Source organism: Mauremys mutica, chromosome 2 (assembly GCF_020497125.1).
Source record: "Mauremys mutica isolate MM-2020 ecotype Southern chromosome 2, ASM2049712v1, whole genome shotgun sequence".
NCBI classification, from domain to species: Eukaryota; Metazoa; Chordata; order Testudines; family Geoemydidae; genus Mauremys; species Mauremys mutica.
In genome coordinates, this window is record NC_059073.1 from 138,294,233 (window position 1) to 138,315,457 (window position 21,225).

At 43.4% G+C, this 21,225-nt stretch overlaps 1 protein-coding gene across 1 annotated transcript in view; it reads left to right on the forward strand.

Moving 5' to 3' along the window:
- The window catches only part of LOC123365104 (zinc metalloproteinase-disintegrin-like NaMP), a 44,356-nt gene extending 31,442 nt beyond the window's left edge, over nucleotides 1-12,914 (forward strand). Inside the window, exons 15-25 of the mRNA XM_045007746.1 lie at nucleotides 1,080-1,182; nucleotides 1,752-1,908; nucleotides 3,193-3,273; nucleotides 4,148-4,226; nucleotides 5,822-5,924; nucleotides 6,292-6,382; nucleotides 6,900-6,965; nucleotides 8,179-8,235; nucleotides 8,432-8,509; nucleotides 9,619-9,681; nucleotides 10,632-12,914. Of these exons, the coding sequence (XP_044863681.1) occupies nucleotides 1,080-1,182; nucleotides 1,752-1,908; nucleotides 3,193-3,273; nucleotides 4,148-4,226; nucleotides 5,822-5,924; nucleotides 6,292-6,382; nucleotides 6,900-6,965; nucleotides 8,179-8,235; nucleotides 8,432-8,509; nucleotides 9,619-9,681; nucleotides 10,632-10,664 (911 nt within the window). The 3' untranslated portion in view covers nucleotides 10,665-12,914. The remainder of the gene's footprint in view (nucleotides 1-1,079; nucleotides 1,183-1,751; nucleotides 1,909-3,192; nucleotides 3,274-4,147; nucleotides 4,227-5,821; nucleotides 5,925-6,291; nucleotides 6,383-6,899; nucleotides 6,966-8,178; nucleotides 8,236-8,431; nucleotides 8,510-9,618; nucleotides 9,682-10,631) is intronic.
- Nucleotides 12,915-21,225: the final 8,311 nt, after the last annotated feature.

The following is a 21,225-nucleotide window of genomic DNA, read 5'->3' on the forward strand; positions in this document are numbered from 1 at the left end:
TTGATGTGATGATGATGACCATGTTCCCTTTTTACTTAATAATCAAAAATTTGTTTTTAGGGCACTACAGGGCAGGGAGAGCAAACAAGATGCTACTCCCCCTTGCTTGTTATCAACAAATTTTAAACTAGGTTCCAACTGCAGAGTCTTCATTACTGACGATGTTTTAGAAGACAAAGAACTCAAATTAATCTTTCGATAATAAGCATATTGCACTTGTTGTCTTAACACCCAGCCATCAGAAGCGTCAGCTACTCTTCACTGGGTATTATTAGTTTCATCACACCTAGCAACTCCAATGTGCAAGGCCCTGGGCGAATTGAGCTTATAGTCAATATAGGCAATGCAAACTCAGGGGCAGCAGAGGTACAGAGAGTGGCAGGGATATGACCAAGGCCACACAGCAGGTCAGTGGCAAGCTGGGAATAGACGTAAAGGCTCCTGACTTACACTCCACTGCCCTATTCACTGGACCATGCCCACCTCACAGTTTCAGGCACTAAAGGATCATCTGCAAATGTTGCCTTCATTTATAGCCAGGCACCCCTGCGTTTATATAGGTTTACATAGGACCAGAGCCTCACTATGTGCAAGGAACAGACGGTGCAGGTTGGGGGTGAGGTAGAGAACAAAGGGGCAAAGGTTTGCATAAAGCTCACCTTTGCCTTCCCCTAAACTTGGTCAACTAGCCTGGTCCTCCAGCGTAATCTAGAGCCACCTAAAGTTACACCATTGGCCTCAAGGAATCAAAATGAAAAGCTGGGGATTGGCGTCTCCCAGCCATGCCCTCTGGCCATACACACACTCACTGATCTGAATGTACTTTATCCCTCATCTATTTCTTACAGAAATATGCTAGCAGTTAGATCATGGGTGCTGCTATAGTGCAGAATTCATTTGAGTGATGTGCCACTGCAAAACGGATTAGACGTATGTGAGATGTCAATAGAATAGATCATTTCCTCAGTTGGCGCTGTCAGTGGAGTTCCACCACTTTTCCATCAGCGGAGGATCTGGCCCATGGCGTACTGTTTTCCATGCTCTTCACCGCTTGTCTGTCTTTTTTGCCTCCTTCCCAGGTGCTACAGTTGCTGCAGACTCTTGTTATAAGACTAACCAGAACGGAGTTTATTATGGACACTGCAAAAAGGCAAATGGCACGTTCATCCCCTGTGCAAAAAAGTAAGTACCTCTTTGAAGTCTGTGGGTTCTAGGAAACAGAGGTAATTCACGTCCATATGAAGAGGCAAGAAACTAGGAGAACTCTCTTCTAGCAGCTCTTCCTTTCATATTGGGGCTGGTTTGTTTTTCTCATTTTAACCTGGACATTGCAGTAAAGCAGGGAAGTTTCTGATGGAGAGAGAGAAGTACAGTTTCTAAATACAATTCTGATTCAGATAAAGAGAACATAATAAACTAGACTGAGATTAGTCAGAGAGAGAGCAGCTTTTGAGTAAGAAAGAATGAACCTGAAGAGAATCAGAGGCTGGGTTCAGATAAATTAAACATTCTGTCCTGCAAAGTACTGTGAGCATCCTCAATTCCCCATGGAAGTCAGTGAGAATTGAGCACCAGGACTTGTCTACACACAAACTGGAGCTGAAATAACATGGGTTATAATTTAAATCTTTAGTTACTTCAGTTCTAGTCTGTGTGGACTCAGGGATATGGCATCTGGTGAAGAGACAAAATTCAATAGGTTTGCTGTGCTCTGACATTATTCTAGAAGATAAGGATTGTTTTTCTCCCAGAGATACACAGTGTGGGAAGTTATTCTGTACTGGTGGCTCACGAATGCCTACAGCTGGAAACCTACTATCTTTTGACTCATGCAAAGGCAGTTTTCCTAATGACAATAATGAAGACACAGGCATGGTCGCTGCTGGAACTAAATGTGGCAATGGAATGGTAAGTGAAAGTTGTTATGCCCCCGTCATTTCTTTTCCATTCATTTTGTTAGTTGTTTCTGGTTTATAATCACAGACACTCTTACAAGACAAAAAGGACTTTTAAAAGTCATATTCAAGGTGACTCAACTGCGTAAAGTTTGATTTTCTACTACCTCACTCTTTGTGCCATCATTTATTCCTGTACAAAGTGAGTGAAAAGTGCTACCTTCTGATTTGGTTGCATTTTACAGTCTGCATTAGGATAAAGTTACTAATGGAGAACCTGCTGCCTGCATGCACATCGCCTCTCCTGCCTCCTTCCCTCACCTGTAGCATGAAGATGCTCTTCCCCTAGTCAATAGTGTAGCTCTGGCTGATGAAGCACTGAGATGCTCCCTCTTCAGCACAGCCTCAACCCTGTTCTCCAGGTGGCCTGCGGGAGCCAGTGTTGTGGCACACATGCACTGAGCCGAGCGGCTGCCAGAGGAGCCCAGGTGCATGCACAGTGATTACAGCAAAATCTATACCCTGTCCAGCTGGTTCTGACTGCAAGAGAGAGCACTAAGGGGACTGGGATGAAAGGCTGCCCTCTTAATTACCTCAACACCTGATTATCCAAATAAAAATCTGTGCTCCCCCTCCCTGCCCAGGCTATTCAGATACACAGGAGACTGCTGTATTGTGGTAATTTCTCAGTGCCCTAGTCATAGACCAAAACCCCATTGTGCTAGGTGCTGTACAAACACAGCACATGATATATCAAAGATTTAGTAACACCTCTTAGCCGCATTTGGTACAGTCAAAGCTGGTTTGGAAAACAGGGAAGGGGGATATTGGTATAAACACACATTTTCCCTTTTTAGTAACCTATTCAAAATTCAAAGTTTCAATGAAAAATGACATCAACATTTCCAGGTTTCATAACATTTCTACCAAACCTAGGTACAATGAAATAATGCTTTGGACCCCAATTTTCATTTACATGAACTCCCCTGTATGCTGCTGTAGCTTGAAATGTGGAGTTAATATAATTGACACCCACTTTAACACCCTTTTAAACTGCTATAGCAGTGTACGGTGGTCTTGGTGTAACTGAAAATCACACTGTTTTTCTTTATACAGTGTCTGATTCTTAGTTTTATTAAGGACCCTTTACACCTATGTAAAATACATTTGTACAAACACTTTAATGCCCCTTTACACTGCTCACTACATTATAGTTGAGACAATTACTATATTGTGATGCAATTTATGAAACCTGAAAGTCCCTTCTTGTTGATCACACATGTGCTTTGCATTTCAGGTGTGCAGCAAGGGACAATGTGTTGATATCGAGAGAGCCTACAAGTCAACCAACTGTTCTGCCAAGTGCAATGGCCATGCTGTAAGATTGGAGTCTTATTGCTAATGACACTAAGAAAGGCTCGTGTGTGAACTAAAGTCCAGTTATGATGTTACAGTAACAGCTATAGGATTTTTAAGTCCAGGGGGTTGGGAACATGTGATCAAATGAAAGAATCCAATTGAACTGAGTCCAAAACTTCCTATGGTTTCAACAGGAGCATGTGTAACCCAATAACATATCAGTACCTTTGCTTAGGAGATCACATACACTGATAGCATAAATGATTTTTAGGAGGGAACATAGTCCTTGAGTAGCAAACTGGACTGGAAGGCAGGAGACCTGGGCTCTATCCCTGGGAAAAATTCACGCTTCTGAGCAATGTAGTTAGAGCGATCTAAATTTTAAGCGTAGACCAGGCCTTACCCTCCTTTATAAAGTGCTCAGAGGTCTAGACATGTGGGATCTGATTCTCTGCTGCCACACACCTTGTGTAGTAATTTACATTGGTGTAAAATGCCGAGACAGACAGAGCACTCTACATTGGCTTTGCACAGGAGTACGGGACTGTACGAGGTGCAAGAGAGTGGAGAATCAGGCCTGTGAACATGCATTGTGAGAAGTCAGTATTATGATTACGTGAGTTAACTTCTCATCCATCTGAATAGGAATTTTACACTTCTCTGCAGTGGGACCATCATTGGAAGCCTGATCCAAAGCCCACTGAAGGCAGTGGAAAGATCCCCATTGACTTCAATGAGCTTTCAATCAGGCCTGATATACTTATGTATAATGGGCCAAATTCTGTTCTTACACTGGTATAAATGTGGATTAACACTAGCCACTGGCATTAAGCCAGCTTCTTCACTCTCTTGACCCTGATTTAAAGACTAATATCAGACCTCTGTTTTCTTAGGTGTGTGACCACGAACTGGTATGTCAGTGTGAAGAAGGATGGGCACCGCCCAACTGCGATAGCTCCACAACAGTTCAATGTGAGTAGGCTGTGATAAAGCGAGATACTGGTCAGACTATAAACTATGGGCCAAACAGAGCTGGTGTGAGCCGCACAGCTCCACTGACTTTAGTGAGACAACAACAGGGATTTGCCTCAGCTGAAATTATGACCATAAGGGCTTGTCTACACTTAAAACACTGCAGCAGCGCTTCAGTGAAGACACTACCTACGCCAATGGGAGGGGTTCTCCCATCAGGGTAGGTAGTCCACCTCCAGAGAGACAGTAGCTAGGTTGATGGGAGAATTCTCCCATGGACCTAGTGCTATCTACACCAGGAGTTAAGTCGGTTTAACTATGTTGCTCAGGGGTGTGGATTCTTCATAGCCCTAAGTGATGCGATTATACCAACCTAAGTTCCTAGTGTAGACCAGGATACAGCACCTTTTTTCCCCACGTATCTGCTCTCTGCATGTCTGTCATAGCTGCTTATTTGAGTGACTAAAAAAATCTGTTACTGCTGATAGCCCTAAAGAACTGGCACATCTCGGGGGAGGGGGGGGAGAAGGGGAGTTCGGTCTTCACTGCTTAAAATGTGTTTACACCTGTAAAAGCCTGGTAGAGACCATCTTCCTGTAGTTTTTACCACAGAGTGAGGACAACGCTAAACTGCTTGCCCATGGTTGACTTCTCATAAATTTTGCCTCGTGGTAAAACTAAGGTGCATTTTCTCCACTAGAACTTTACAGCAGGATAGCTAATATGTTACTCCATGGTAGAAACACCATTTTAAGCAGTGAAGACGAAGCCCCAGACTCATTCCTGCTTTAAAGTATCTACAACAAAATAAAAAGCTAAATTGCAGTCAGAGGGGGTCACATGCAGAACTGGTGTATGCAGCTGCAAACCCATTGTGGTTGGTTAGAGGAAAGCCGCCTACACCAATTCTGAATTTGGTCCAGAGTCCCACAGAGGCACTATGAGAATTAGTGAGTACGTGCGAAATGCTTTGAAGACAGAAAGCACCCAAACATACTGAATTTTATTAAGTCCTCACCTGCCCTTGCCCCAACTTGTGTTATTGAATAGGAAACTTAAGATCATTATGTGCGAGATTGAGCTTGAAGGCTGAGCTCTGAGTACCAACAATCTGATATTACACATCCTCAGGAGCGGTACTGGGGAGACGGGAAATTGTGTCTCAGAGACACCACTCCAAATCACTATTTCTCTGGACTTCCATCTTTCATCGGATAGAGAAATATGCGGAGTCAGCCTTTTCTGTGACACATCCTCCTCCCCCTGGAAGCCCTTTGGCTGACACAATGTCCTGATCTACTCCTTAACCTTCTGCCCATCTCCCCTGTGAGGTGATGAGTGAATATTGAGCAGACATGCAATTCTTGTTCTCCCCTTACATGCTCAGACCCAGGATCCAGCTAGACACAGCACTGATTAGTCTTACAGAAGAATGGAGTGGAGTCTGTCTCCCTCATGTGGCTGCTTGTGACAGAAACACAATTTAGACTTAAGAAAGCCCTTACCGTAGGAAAATGAGGAGGCCATATCTACATGCCTCTGCTACCTCTCAGTGTTGAGAAATAGTCACATATTGCAATGTATCATCCCTGCAGATTTCGCCATCGTTGCCGGTGTGCTAGCTGCCCTTGCTGTCATTGTGATAGTCGCTGCTTTAATCATCCGCTACCGAAACGCTAAGAAGAAGCAAGCTCAGAGGTACAATGTTTATCTTTTTGGAATAAAAAAAAATCTTGAAGGAATTTAGGCTGGAGCTCTTCAGTAGGGGATGGGCTCCTGGCTCCTACAGGCTTCTCTGAACTGTGCAGGATGGATGTGAGATGTCAACCAGGGACCTGAAAGTGCCATGGTCTTACCCTGACCTCTCAGGACGAATTAGTGTCCATACATTGCTCTTTAAAAAAGTAAACTGCTATATAAGTGCTAAGTAAACAGTAGTAAGTCAGCTATTTAAACTCAACATGTGGAAAGCTTTCCATAGTATAATGTCTCTTTTTTTAAGACAATTGAGATAACACATACAAACTGAAGTGCAAATTATAAGTCACATGGAATGTCTTTGTAGTGGCCAGAGCAAAGGTGTATCTGGAGAGACAAACCCAGGCTTCTCAGGGCAAGAACAGAAGAGAAGACCGAACATTGCACCCATCCAGGAGGTGAGAATCTGGATGTATGGCTGAGTCACAGACTGCTTGATGCACCACATATATTCTTCCACTGTAACAGAGTGGCTTAAATTTCAAAACTTACCTGCAGTTACTGAATAATAGGTTACCTAGGGAGATGGTACAATCTCCATCCTTAGAGGTTTTTAAGGCCCAGTTTGACAAAGCCCTGTCTGGGATGATTTAGTTGGCGTTGGTCCTGCTTTGAGCAGGGGATTGAACTAGATACCTCCTGAGATCTCTTCCAACCCTAATCTTTTATGATTAATAAGGGCCGAGTTTAAAGATTAATTTAGTGATTAGAGCAGAGTGCTTGGAATCAGGACTCCTGGGTTCCGTTCCTGGCTTTGGTAGGGTGGGAGCGCAGCTTAGTGATTAGACCAGTTGGCTTAGAGTCTAATTTCTGTGCCTTGTCAGTCTGGAGTGGGGGGCTGTGAGCAAAATCAATAAGCAAGATAAAGATTTTAAAGTAAGACATGTCAAGTTTCTTCTCTTTTTCTTTTTTCAGGTCCATGACACAAGATTCCTCCTTCCCACTCCTCCACGCCAGGCAAACAACCCACAAGTCTATGTTGTAAGCACAACTGGAGACTCTTTTCTTTTTAAAAACTGATTTTATTTTTTGACAAGGCCGCACACAGCATTCAAAGGGATGTAATGGTCAGCCACAGTGGGGGCCAGATCCCAAGTCCATGGAAAGGGGAATGACTTCCATTGATAGAAGTGGACATTGGATCAGGCCTCTCCGTGTTCTTTCAGGGCTAACATAGATGGCTAGAAAGAGGGAATAATATCCAAACAGATTCCTTACAAAATGGGCATTGGCAACTCATCCAAGGATTATAGATCCCAGTCTAGCAAAGCACTCAAGTACCTACTTGGACAATCTGTTCATTATCTGCTTATTCAATGAGAATTCATAGGCTTAAAGTTAAGCATATACCTAAAGGATTTGCTCAGTCAGGAACATAAAGAACTTGCAACTGAGAAAATAATTGAATAGCTGCCCAATAGCGTAAGCTTGTGAGCTCCTATTTGGCCTTTAATTGCTAGCAGCAGTGGATGTACATCAGAAGTAGGTGATATATGCACAAGAAAAGGTGAAAATGCTCTCAACCTTTTAGTGTTCCACTCATTTTGCTGAAGAATGGAGCCCATTTCACAGAAAAGTTTGCCAGGTTTCAAAGTTTTCACAGGAAAACGGACCCTTTCAAAATTCAAAAAGGGTAACATGGAAATCTTAAGCTTTTGATGCAAAGATAGTAATTTCTTTACATTTTGCTGGAAAGAAAAATGTAATGGGTGTGAAGTCACCAGAAACAAACACAAATATACTTTGTGCAAAAATTGCTACCAGTTTTGCTTAGCTCTAACATACTTCAATAATTTTTGGACATCTCTTTCCTCCTTGATGATGGGTGTCCAACTCCCATTAATGCTAACAGGGGACTTGCATGTGCATATCATGGAAGAATAGGCCTCAGAGTAGAAGATCATTAAAGCAATTAAAACCACAAATAGTTAAACTGATACAATGTCATCTCCAAAGGATTAAAGAGAAGACCAAGGCAAAAACTCCAACTTCAATTTGCAACCACATCCCCTCTGGTAAAAGCCTGGGGGAACAGATAGGTTTTTATCAGTAGTGTCCTAGATATCAAATACTACAATCTGTGCTGTATTCAGCTGTTTGATGTTAATAGTTCAGCATCTTATCTGCCAGAAAACTGTAAGCTGCCTTTTTGTTCTGTAACACTAATATATTGTAACTTACTGTTGCTCCCTAGACTATCCCAGAGGAGAGATCCAGTGGCAGCCCAGCCATCCACCAAAATACAAAAATGGTAAGAACCCCATAAGTGAAATACTGGTCCCACTGAAATCAATGGCCAAACTCCCCTTGACTTCAATGAAGCCAGGATTTCATCTCTAGACTTGTAAGGTTGGGACAATTCTGAATTAGGGACAGAGGCCTTTATGTTTTTTCTCTCTCTCACGCACAAGCTCTCAGAATAAACATTTTATTGTCTTCTTTTTCAGCCTATCGTAAAGCCAACCAATCCACCACCTCCCGTTCCTACTGCCAAACCAGCCTTTTCTCCTGTCATGGGTAATTCTGTAAGTAGACTTCCATAATTCCGGTCCATTCTTTTCTCATTATCTTATCTAACCAAATGACACATATGATATAATCATGATGTAGTGGACACTAGCCAGTAGTTTCAGTTTCTGGTTTTATGGTTAAAACTGATGGAAGCTAATTCGATTGTAAACTCTTTGGGGACAGGACCATCTTTTTGTTCTGTTCTGTGTTTGTAAAGCACCTAGCACAGTGGGGTCCTGATCCGTGACTGAAACGGCTAGTGATGCAAATAATTAATAGATTTTGTATGTCCTATTTTTGCAGCGTTCCTATGTATAGCAGGTTGAGTAATCACTAAAATGGCCTCAGATGTACTTAAAAGGCCGTACCAGGAGAGTAGGTCATTGATAATTTAATAAAATTGAGAGGAAAATAATTTTAAAACACAGAGGGCCTGGTTTGCATTTACACTAAGGCCACATCACACTAACAGAGTTATAGAAAGCACCATTGGTGTAAATGAGAAAAAAGGCCAGAAAGTTTGCCTAAAAAGCAAAATACCCAACCAAACCACCACTCAAACTCTTGCTGTCACAGGGATTGAGCCTCCCGTCCTTATTCAGACTAGCGAGTTCTACTCCTGCTAGTAATCCCATCACAGTCAGTCAATGCTACTGCTTGCACGAGCAAGGATTTTTCATTAAGGTTTTGATTCAGCAAAGCACAAGCATGTGTTTAAACTTAAGTGCAAGTCCCATTGACTTCAAATGGGACTTAAGCACATGCTTAAAATTCAGCATGTGCTTAAGTGCTATCCAGAATAGAGATGCTTTCCTCGGTCATTGCCTCAAACACATGCCTGGCTTTAAGCAGCTGAGCAGCCCTACTGAACACTCTTTGCTGATAGAGATGAATTTATATCCCATGAGTAAAGTTAAGCATATAATTAAGTGCTTTCCAGAATCAAGAGCTGTATTTCTGTTTACATTTGTTGTGTGTGTAGGGGAAAAGATATTTAGGATCACAATGCTACTTGATCTACTTTTTGTCTCTGGAAATGTCTTGGTAAATATGAGAGAGAACCCCAATAGCAGCTCAGCTCTGTACTCACTTTAAAAGGGAAACAACTATATTTTTGTCACAGGTAGCACAGACGAAGTCCACTCCTTCACCAGTCCCTAAGGGCAAACCTGCACCCCCACCACAGGTAAGTCAAGTGCACCATACACAAGATAGAGATCAAGATGCTGCCAATTCAGGATTTCAGTGTGAGCTGCAGGATTCTTGGGTTCCCCCCGCCCCAAAGGGCGTCCTGGAGTCATGTTTCAACAAACTCAAAACCAGTAAGTTTTTAGCACTCCTGGCTGTGGAGAAAAGATAAAAAAACATGACTCCTTAAAGGCTCAAAATTTTAAGACAAAGAGAATCCAGTCTGGTTACTTTGGGGAGAGAAATGGAGGAGCAGCTCAGAGCCAAGATTTTTGGAGACACAGAGCTGTCAATACTGTTATTAGCACAGTCCAGTAGTTGGTATTTAAAATGCTTTTACTTTCTAATTTTCTTCCCTTGTTTGCATTACAGTGCAGTGTTTGAATCCTGTGATTAAAAATACAGAATCTCGGGAGCACTACTCTGCATGCGATCTAGACTCTGACCCTGCAGAGTATGCTTAACTTTAAGCATTTGACTTGTCTCAGCATGGCACAGGTCTTTGCAGAGTTGGTGCCTTTGAATGAGACCTCTTTCATTCAGGGATGATCATATTGCTTTATACAAAAACAATGCCTAGCATAATGGGCCTCTATGTACTACTGCAATACAAAAAATATTCTGTAGAACAACTGTGGGCCAGATTTCAATGACCTTTACTCATGTTGAGTAGCATTTCATACAACATGTGATTCAGCGGGACCATTCTCAGAGTAAGGTGTCATTCAGAATGAGTAAGGGTATCAGATCTGGCTCTTAATAGGGTTGCTGGAATATAGGATCAAACCATTTGTCCATCAAGTGTGGAATCTACAGCAATAGTTATTCTCTGAGGCTACAGTGATATGAAAACCCCACAATGCATGTCACCACATCGTGCAATGCTGAATAGAATTTGTGGAAAATCTTGTGCCAGTCACTTGATTTGTTCATTTGTTTTTCACTTAGGCTTTAAAACCACCAGTCAAACCCAGAGTATGAAGCTACTGAAGAAGAATTGATCGAGATTCCTGACATTCTGAGGGACTGTTTCCCTCTCTGTTCACCTTGTGGTTCCTGCCTTTGCCAAGGAAATGACAGTCCCAATAACTTTATTTTTTTTGTAAATGGACAGGCAATTTCCTTGAAAGAAAATGTGTTTTTTCAAATAATGTTGTAGTCCTTGGATAGTGACATCAGCCTGCCATTCCTGGCTTTCCTGAGGAAAAGCCAGGGGAATAGCAAACTGCCCTGAGGGGTAGACCATATGTGAGTTTTTAAAACCAGCTCAGTATGTGTTTTTGGTTGGACACTTAAAAAAAAAAAACACCAAAAAAAACCAACCCCATCCTGTCAGGGTGGTTAAGCCCTGGAATAAATTGCCTAGGGAGGTTGTAGAATCTCTGTCATTGGAGATTAAGAGCAAGTTAGACAAACAGCAGGGATGGTCTAGATAATACCTTATATTATAATAATAAATCCTACCATAAGTGCAGGGGACTGGACTAAATGCCCTCTCCAGGTCCCTTCCAGTCCTAGGATTCTATATAGTTTAAGATTTAGGAAAGTCTGGTGCACTGGATTCTGTCTGTAAATTGCAAACTACTGTACATGTAAAGTTAAAGAACCATCAAAGTGGCTGGATCATTGACCCAACATTGCCTTTTGTAGTGAACAATTCCTGATGCTTCAAAAGGATGTGCAAAGCTGTCCATGGTAGAACAAAATTCCTTCCTGACCCTTGGAGGAAGTCAGCTTGTATCATTGAAGCATGAGGCTGGATTACCTTCCTGTTGGTCAGTTCATTAGCTCTTGCACTGACCGGCAACGCTTGAGATCTGAGAAGTATTTTGGTTCGGAAAAGATCCTTTGGGATTATAGTACCCCTTTAATCTCAATCGCTTTAAAGGCCCCACAAAGAGCTATTTCGAGCTGGGAAGATTGGAGACGTGATCAGAGACTGTATGAGAGTCAACCAGCTAGTTGCTTGGATCACAGGTCTCCTGGAAAGCATGCTTTGCCAACCTGACATGGAACTTCAGGTTTCATAATTGAACTCCAAGGGCAATGAAAAAATATCCCTTAAATTTCTTTTATGACCACTTAGTTCCAGAAATACCTACTTCGCCCACCCCATTCCAGCAGACACACACTGGTATTTTCTTAATTGTAGGATTACTCTTTGCACTCTGCTGTATTATTGTAAATTTGCTAATGAGTACTAGGCTGGACACATTGATTTATTATTGTAAGACTGCTCCTGGGTATGGGGCTTTGCACACTAGAATGTTACTAGAGGGTTGTTCATTAGTTCTGGGCTGCTGGCACTGCTGTTATTGATACTCGTGGCATTGATATGATTGATGTTGCTAGCATCAATATATTTAGGTTAAAGCAGATGGGAGTATGTGTCAAGAAAAAATATGTTACAAAAAATAAGACAATGAACCTTGTATCCAAAGCACCCAAAATTTTATAGAGGTTCCAGTTTGAACCAGGTTTGGTTCTAGGTCAGATTCAAAAGCAGAATGGTCCTTTCATTTTCAGAACTGGTTAGGATGTGGCTCAGGAGGGCAGATTTCCACCACCTGAGCACACAAGTGTCGCTAAGGGAGAGCTTCTCCCTGCTGCAGAACCACCGAAGTGGAGTCATAGCCTTGAATTAGCCTCCACGTGAAATTTGGAATCACATCCTAACTCAAACTCATATCAGGTCCTGAGCATTCCCTGTTTGGCCTGCTCTTTCAAATGAGCCATATCCTCAGCTGGTGTAAATCTAAGCTGCATAGATGTTAACAAAGTTGTGCCAATTTGCACGAGTTGAAATTCTGGCTTACAAAGTCTTATTTTGATAGTCAACAGCTACATTTAAAAAAAAAAAGTAGAAGTATTGACCTGAGCACTGTTTCTCTGAAACAAAAACAAAAATGTGAAAAATATCCATTCCTTCTTTTATGCTGTGATTTCCTTTGGGCTATCAATCAAGCACTATAAAATAAAGAACAATGCTATGAAATAATAATATTCTGTTACTTGCCTTGTAAGCTGTCAGTTTTGGGTGTACATTTTTTTTTTTAGATTCAACTTTATTGTGAGAACATTTGTGTCTCCCACTGTGGATCATTTCGTCTCTATTTGTATTCAGAGATGTATTTAATATAAGAAAGTTTAAACATGGTGTATGGAGATTTTAAAATGTTATTTTTATTACCTATAAATAATGTATTTACAAAGATTTCTGTATTAAAATGTTCTAACAGTATTTTTTTTGTAGATTATCCATTGCACATACATATGAAAGAGGAGTGGGATACTTTATAATCCTATACAATCCACGGGACTTCAAATTTTGCTCTAAGTGCCCAGCAAAGTTTTGTATTAATGCAATGGGATACATCTTCAGCTGATGTAAATTGGCATAGTTCCATTGAATTCAGTTTATATTAGCTGAGGGAATGGCCCAATTGCTCTAAAACAGAGCAGCAAAATCCTAAATACTTGATGTAAAAATCCACCTTCTTTCAATTTGTCTATCCAGCTAATTTATCCAGCTGGTGGCTATATAGATAATTATATGACCACAATCACAAGTATCTGAGCACTTTGCTTTACTCATTTCAAACGCCCAATGCTCAAAAGTTGCTTCTCAACTGGACCAGTCTTCCAGACAATAGCGCATGTATGCAGCAACAACGTATCACTATCTATCTTCACTCTAGCATAGACTCCTGCCAGCCATAGCATATAAACTCCAGAGTATATTTGTACATCCCCATTGTTCTGTTATACAAACATGACATCTGCTGTTAGAGAGCCTAAACTGCAAGCAGAAAGCAGCCCAAATCTGAGCCAATAATATACAGGATAGAAGAATACTTAGGACATTTTCAGATGTCAAAACTTCCAGGGCCTGATCTGCTCCCCGCAGCTGGTGTAAACCAGCAAAGCTCCATTAAAAGCCAATAGAGTTGCACTGATTTATGCCACCTGAGGCTCTGCCCCCAAATATTTGCTATCTTTGATCTGGCGACAGATTACATAATGCGCAGTTGCAAATGAAGGCTATGCTGGAGGGCTGGTAGGGCTGAGCGTTTGACAAGTCTCAAACTCTTGTGTTCTCACCAGAGTTCAGGCTGAAAAGGGGGCATGGCCAGAGAACAGGTGCATCTTTGGAAACATAGGTATGTCTATACTGCAGTCACAGGGTGCAACTGCAGTTTGAGCTGATGTACTTGAGATAGCTAGCTAGGTTTAAGCTCAGGACCCAGATCAATGGAGACAGCAGTACAAGCTTCAGTGTGGCTTTTACAAACCTGTCTGCAACCCTGGGTAGTTACTCACGTGGCTAGGTTGCACTGAAGTTCTGGGACCTGGCCTAGCTTGATTAAAGCTAGCTCAGCTACTTTATGTGGCAAATGGCCAACACTACAGTGGGGGGGTCCCGTGCTTTTTCTTAGTGTAGTGGGTCAGGGTGCTGCCCCTGCCCCTATTCTTGGGTATCAATGGCTCTGCTAGTGCCCTGGTCGGGGAGAGAAGTAGAGTGGGAGAAGGGACCAGGGTCTGCCCCCTAATCCAGGTCTCATCCCCTTCAGTTTAGCAGACTTCTTACCCCCTTTGCCCTTGGACAGAGTTTCTCTTGGTCTTCTGTGCTGGGGGGAGTCCCTCTGCTTGGGCAGGGTTTCCCTTCCCCTGGTACTCTGGTTCTCCGGTCAATAACTGTACCTCTCCAGACTACAGTCACCTCTCCTTCCCACCTCCTCTCTGACTGAAGCAGGGGGTTATTAGGTCTCTGGTCTGGCCTTAATTGGCTCCATGTACTCTAATTAACCTCTCCTTAGTCCACAGGGAACAAGGCTCTGATCATCCCATCTCTCACTCTCCTGCTTCATCACAGTCAGCTCAAGCTGTAATTGTATCCTGTTAAGAAATGGTCTGTGCACAGCCTTGCCTAATGGGTGGAATTGAGTGACTGGGCATAGCAGCCAGAACCCAGCTCAGGAGAAAGTTACCAAGTCCAGAGAGCAAGCCAGAACTGGGGTGGTGGGGAGGAACCAGGGGACCAGGCTGAGATTAGGAGCTGAATATCAAGTCCAGGTCAGAGCCAGAGTCAGATACCAATACCAAGTCCTGGGAGTGAGATGGAGCTGAGAGCCAGAAGTCAGAGGTCGGAACCAGAATATCAGCTGAAGCAGGAACCAAGAACTGGGAGCTAGAGACCAGGTGTGGGAACTGGGGACAGAGGCAGGAGCAAGTGCCAGGTGTGAGGAGGGAGCCGAAAAACAGGAACAGGATGTGGAACCAGAAACACAGCTGCGTGCAAGGAACACTACAGAGCAGTCAGCAACCTGGGAGACTGCAGGGCTTAAGAATTTGACTGCTAGAGTCTTCAGCCTGTCAGAAGGTCAGGTTCATTAACTTGAATCAACTGAGTGCAATGAGCTGGAAGTGCATTCCACTGTGGGTCCCAGACACACCCTATGATTGCAGTGTAGACATACTCTTATCTCTTAGGTGAGACCCTCATCATGCCATTTTGCTCCCATCTGTGGTTTCAATCCTACTACTAGGGAGCTCCCCAGCCATGTGCTCAACGTGCATAGGGCCAAGCCACCCTGTGCGCCTGGTTCATTCCACACATGCACTGGGCAGCATCATAAAGACCATACTGGGTCAGACCAAAGATCCATCCAGCCCAGTGTCCTGTCTTCTGACAGTGGCCAATGCCAGGTGCCCCAGAGGGAATGAACAGAACAGGTCATCATCAAGTGATCCATCCCGTTGCCCATTCCCAGCTTCTGGCATCATGACCACTGTGCAACATTTTACCGTTACGGGTGTAAAAGATCTTGGCCTAGTGGGATCAGTGAATAAATACTCGGGCTGGTTGGGAATTTCAGTGAATTTTGGGGGGGGGGGTGCAAAAATTTGTTGCAACCAAAACAGTTTGTGAAACAGGTGCAGTTCCAGTGCATCCCGACTCCAAAAAAACAGTGGTGAAAAAGTTCCAAAATTGTCAGAAATGTCCCACTTCAACATTTTTAACCGGAAAGTTTTGTTTTTCCGAGCTGAAATGACCTTTCATTTTGAAATTTTAGTCTAAAGAGGTTAAAAACAAGGTTGAAATTGAAAAAATTGACCAAAATTTGAACTTCTCTAAATGAAATGTTGCAATTCAAATTTCCAGTTTGTAAAAGTTTGAAATTTTTATTTTTTGTCCCAACTTGGAACATTTTTCTTCACTCTCCCAAAGTTGTTCCGGACCCAGGAAAACAGCTTCCTTCCCCGCTGTAGTTAACAGGGACAGGGTCAGATTTCATAGATGCAGGGATTCAAGTAAGGGGGAATTGTGGGGGAAATGCATCACCCCTTCCACTACTACAAACAAAAAGGGAGAACTTCTAATCCCCTCCTTGGCTTGGATAAGTGCTCCTCCTACAGTTGTCTCCCCTCCAGGGCTGGTGTTGTGAGAGCACCTCCTACTGTTTTTATTGACTTTAAAACCCTGCGCTCACCCTCCCAAGTCCCCAAGAAATTTTGCTGCAAAAAGTGGCCACTCCCTTTCCCCTGCATACCCACAAAGTTCTTGCAGAGCAACTTCCTGGTGTCAAGGGAAGGTCAGTGCATACTGCAGAATTACCACTGCAGCCTGGATCCACTAACATCTGCTACCTTCTGCAGGCAGGCTCTTTTGATCATTCAGAGCTTGCTTGGTAGCCATCATTTCAAATTAAATATGAATTTCAGTGAGTTGCATGCCCCTTGGCCTTCAGTTATAGATTCAACTGCATTAACAGTGACAGAGCAGGAGGGTAAAGGCCGCATGAGAGCCTCAAACAGGCACCAGCCAACTAATCAATAGGCTAAACCCACTCTCCAAATGGAATACCATGGAAAGTACATGCTCAAGGATATTCAGGTTTGGAGGAAGCCCTGGCTTTCTAAAGCCCTATTGACCATAAAGCTAACCTAAGGCTTACACTTATTCAGCACCAAATCAGATGGCTAAAAGATGCATCACTTCTTTTAGCTTGAGATTAAGTGCCCCCCCTTTTTTAACAAACTCTCCAGCAGTCTCAACCCAGCCAATAAACATGGGTGCCTTACAACATTGCATCCATACTTATCTCAAGGCAAATGAAGGACTGAAAGTCAGATCCTTAGCTGGTGTGAATTAGAGCTGAGCAAATAACTGATTTTAGAAAGAAAGAAAAATCAGATTGGGACAAACAAGAATCTGAATTTTTTCAGTGACTGCAAGAGTCTATTGCAGGTCTGTTCCAGAGCTAGGATTCGAACCTGAGTCTCCCGCATTGCACGTGAGTGCCCTAATCACTAGGCAAAAGGTTATAAAGGATTGAGGGGAGAATGGGTGGTGGCAGCACCAGCAGCTCTGGCCGTTTTGTGAATGGCCAGAAATGTGTCTGTCAAATTTGTGACTAAACTATGTGCCTGAAAAAAAATTCTACTCAGCGCTGGTGCCACCGTCCATTGAAATCAATGGAGATAGTCCAGCTGACAGTAGCTGAAGATCCAGACCCTAAAAGCTACTGTCCACTACCCAATATCCAACTGGGCCTAATGGCTCACATTTCCTATGGGACGGAAACAGCTCTTGCAGCAGGGTAGTTTGCTGTATACTGGTACATTTCCATATGTGAGCCTCAGCAACTAGCTACTTATTAGCTACTTATCCATCTTCGGCTTCTTGAAAGCTTCCCAAGTATTGCATAATTGGATGCCTTTAATCTTCCTCTAGGCGATTGTAAAACTGAAGGCCCCAGTGAGGCACAGTGCTATCTGTAGAGCTGCCAGCAATTGCCATGGCCACCAGGTTACTTTAGATCAAACGTTGGAAGAGTGGCATGGCTATCAGCATGCTATAATTGGTATTAGATCCATAAATAATTCTGCACAGTACATGACCCCAGCCTTCAAAGGGTCTAGAGGGAAAAAATGGAGGCTGGAGTATTGATAGATGCCTCTATAGCAGCTATCAAAAGAGTGGAAGTGATTTCCCTGCGATCTGTCAATGTCTCTTTACAAAGAAAGAGAAGGAACCTGGATCATCTATTTCAAACAGGAGAAATCAAAGCCCACCAGGACAAGTGACTTAGTGTACAGTGGAGAGATTTGCTTCACTCCAGCCAAACATGAACCAGAGCCAAGTATCCAACCTTCCCAATCTCCAAGAAATGAGACATGGATCCAAACTATTACCCCTGCTTTGTAAATCTAAAATGGACTCCTCGATTGGCATTGCAACTATTTAGCTAAGTACAGTGGTGGTTTCCCCATTGGGATTACCTAAAGCACTGCCCCACTAAGTAAAAACTACAACACACAATCAGAAGGAGGCAAAAGAAATGTACCTTAATTCCAATTTCTCATGGTCACAACTTTGATAAAGGGGAGATTTTAGGTTTACAAAGCAGGGGTAGTTTGGATCCAGATCCCCTTTCTTCTGAAACACTTCAGTGTTACCAGATAAAGGACCCAAGGAAAGTTAACTTCTCCAAGACTATCAGACAACACGACGATGGATGCATTATATGGTAGATAGGTAGGTAAATGGATGCAGTACTCATTCCAGTAGAGAGCAACATAGCATCAGAAGACTTCAGGGAGGGCATCTGCACTTCAACAGCCCAGAAGCCCCAGCCAAGGACTTAAGTGTTCTTAATTAATGGGCCCTGTCCACGTAGGTTTTATTTGGATTTAATGTATACTGCAGCTGGGGAAAAGGTTTTATCTTTGGATCTTTTACTGAATGCAGATGGATAACAACTCCCTTTTCAGCATGCTGGACCCATTTTGTTCTGTCCTAAAATGCACCAGCGTGATGCATTTTCCACCTTACTCTTTAAAAATATTACAGGGGAACGTGTTCCTAATCCCAGTTTACTGGCATTTTATGGTCTAGTGCTGTATGGATTTGCTAAACATTCTATACACACCAGCTGATTCAGAGAATCCCTGACATACAAGACAGTATCCAGATGATGAGGCTTTGTAGCAGTAAGACGTGAGACTCGCACAGGAACAACAACAAAGAGGAGGGATAGTCTAGAGCAGTGGTTCTCAAACTTTTGTACTGGTGACCCATTTCATATAGCAAGCCTCTGAGTGCGACCCCCCTGATAAATATATAAAAATGTGTTTTTAATTTAACACCATTATAAATGCTGGCGGAAGAGTGAGGTTTGGGCTGGAGGCTGACAGCTCGTGCCCCCCCGCCCATGCAATAACCCCATGTCCCCCGACCCCCAGTTTGAGAACCCCTGGTGTAGAGGGATGGGACTCAGGAGATCTGGATTCAGTTCTTGGGTCCACCACAGACTGTGTGTTACCTTCCGCAAGTCACTTAGGCCTTGATTTTCTAGAGCTCAGCATCCTCAGGGTCTGGATTCTCAGACAAGCTTAGCACCAAGATGTGCACTTAGCATGCTGACCTCTCTGGAAAATCTGCCCTCAGTTGTGGATGCTAAGCACTTGCTCCCTATGCTTCAGCTCCTCATCTATTATGCTCCCTTTCTTTCACACGTCTGTCCTGGCTATTAAAACCACAAGAGCTCTGGAGTAGGAACTATCCCTTATTCTGTTTGTACAGCACATAGGGCACTGGGGCCTTGATGTTGGCTGGGGCCTCTATGCACCACAGTAATTAATGCAAATAACGTTGCCACAATACATCCAAAAAATTGAAGTGGATAGGTCTGCTGTGTTAGATATCGAAAGCAGCACTCCACCTAAATTGATCTTTGCGCTGTAACTATTTGAGAACCAGGGGCGGCTCTAGCCATTTTGCTGCCCCAAGCACAGTGGCACACCGCAGGGGGCGCTCTGCCGGTCCCGCGGCTCCGGTGGACCTCCTGCAGGCGTGTCTGCGGATGCTCTTCCAAAGCCGCGGGACCAGCGGACCCTCTGCAGGCATGCCTGCGAGAGGTCCACCGGAGCTGCCTGCTGCCCTCCCGGTGGCCGGCAAAGCGCCCCCCACAGCATGCCACCCCAAGCACGCGCTTGGTGTGCTGGGGCCTGGAGCCGCCCCTGTTGAGAACAGCGAAATCTTGAAACGGAAAGCAAATAAACTTACACTCCACCGGGTACAGCACAGAGCAGGAGGTTGTCCTAAAAAGGGAAATGTAGTGCAGCAGGACCCACATGTCCGAACCTCCTGACGATCACCAGATCTCCGGATAGCTGTAATTCGCTGTGAATTTTTCATGCCAGAGTCAGCTGTGCACTGCAGGCATGGATCAGAATGGAAAACAAACCTGAAATATTAATGACATCTATCAGAGGGCAGGCAGAATACAGAGAAAGGAGATAACTGAGGACAAGGAATATATAGACATTGGGAGAAATTGTTCCCTTTTTGTCCAAAGGCAGGCTAAACAACTGGTTGCAACTAGGGTTGCCAATTTTGGTTGGATGAATTCCTGGAGGTTTCACCCCATGACAAATCTTTAATTAAAGATTAATCTTTAATTGCTGGAGACTCCAGGACAATCCAGGAGGGTTGGCAACCCTAGTTGCAACTCACATACCTGGTCTTTATAGTGTGGTTTGCAGAGGTGCTGAGTACCCACTGCTCCTATCGAAGTCTAAGGGAATTGCAGGTGCAAAGCACATTGGTCTCTAGGAGGTGTCTCAAGTTGGACGCCCCTAAAAATTAAAATATCTTTGATGATCAGTCCCTATTAGCGCATATAAAGGGCCAGATCCCTGAGTCCAGCCAAGCTGTGCTTGTTACAAGAGATAAGATCCCACCTTTCTCCCCTGATTTGCACCATGACCGAGGGTTGAACCATTCCTAACAAAGACAGACCCTGGTGCCAGGATTGTAGGATGTTCATAATCCATACATTTTACAGCTTTTATCCATCTCTGCACTGGGGGTATGAATCCATCTGAGCCAAAACCATTGTCACTAGTATTACCCAGCCAGGCCTGACCCAACTGTGCTAGGAGCTGTATACACATTTAGTAGAGAATTTCTTGACTTAACTTTTTTTGTTGGAAAATGTCCATTCATTGAAAGGGTCTCAGGACAATGATAGAATTTCTGGTCATGGAGAGTGAGAGAAAGACCAAGAATAGTCTACAGTCCACTCATCTGGGATATATGAGAGACAGCCAAGTCCCTGTGAGGACTTAAATCTGGATCACCTACATCCCTGATGAATGTCTAAAAACTAAGCTATACAGTCCCTCTCTCTCTTGCTTAGCCTCACCTTTTGGAGCTGTTCCACTAGTATAAAAATAGTTAAATATTAATTGGGCCAGAGAGAGAGAGAGACTCTCCAACAGGATAGCTTGAGACTAACTCTATAGCTCGCTGGTTAGGGCATTTACATCAAAGTGGAAGACCTCAGTTTACTTTGCTGCTCTGCCTGACATCCCAGGGAAGTATCTAACCATTGGGCTATGGAGTCAGTCTCTCAATCCCTCCTGTTGGAGCTGTTCCACTTTGTATCAATAATTACCTATATAAAGGGGGGTTAGGATAGAGGTCTATAAAATCACGAGTGGTGTGGAGGAAGGAATAGGGAAGTGTTATTTACCC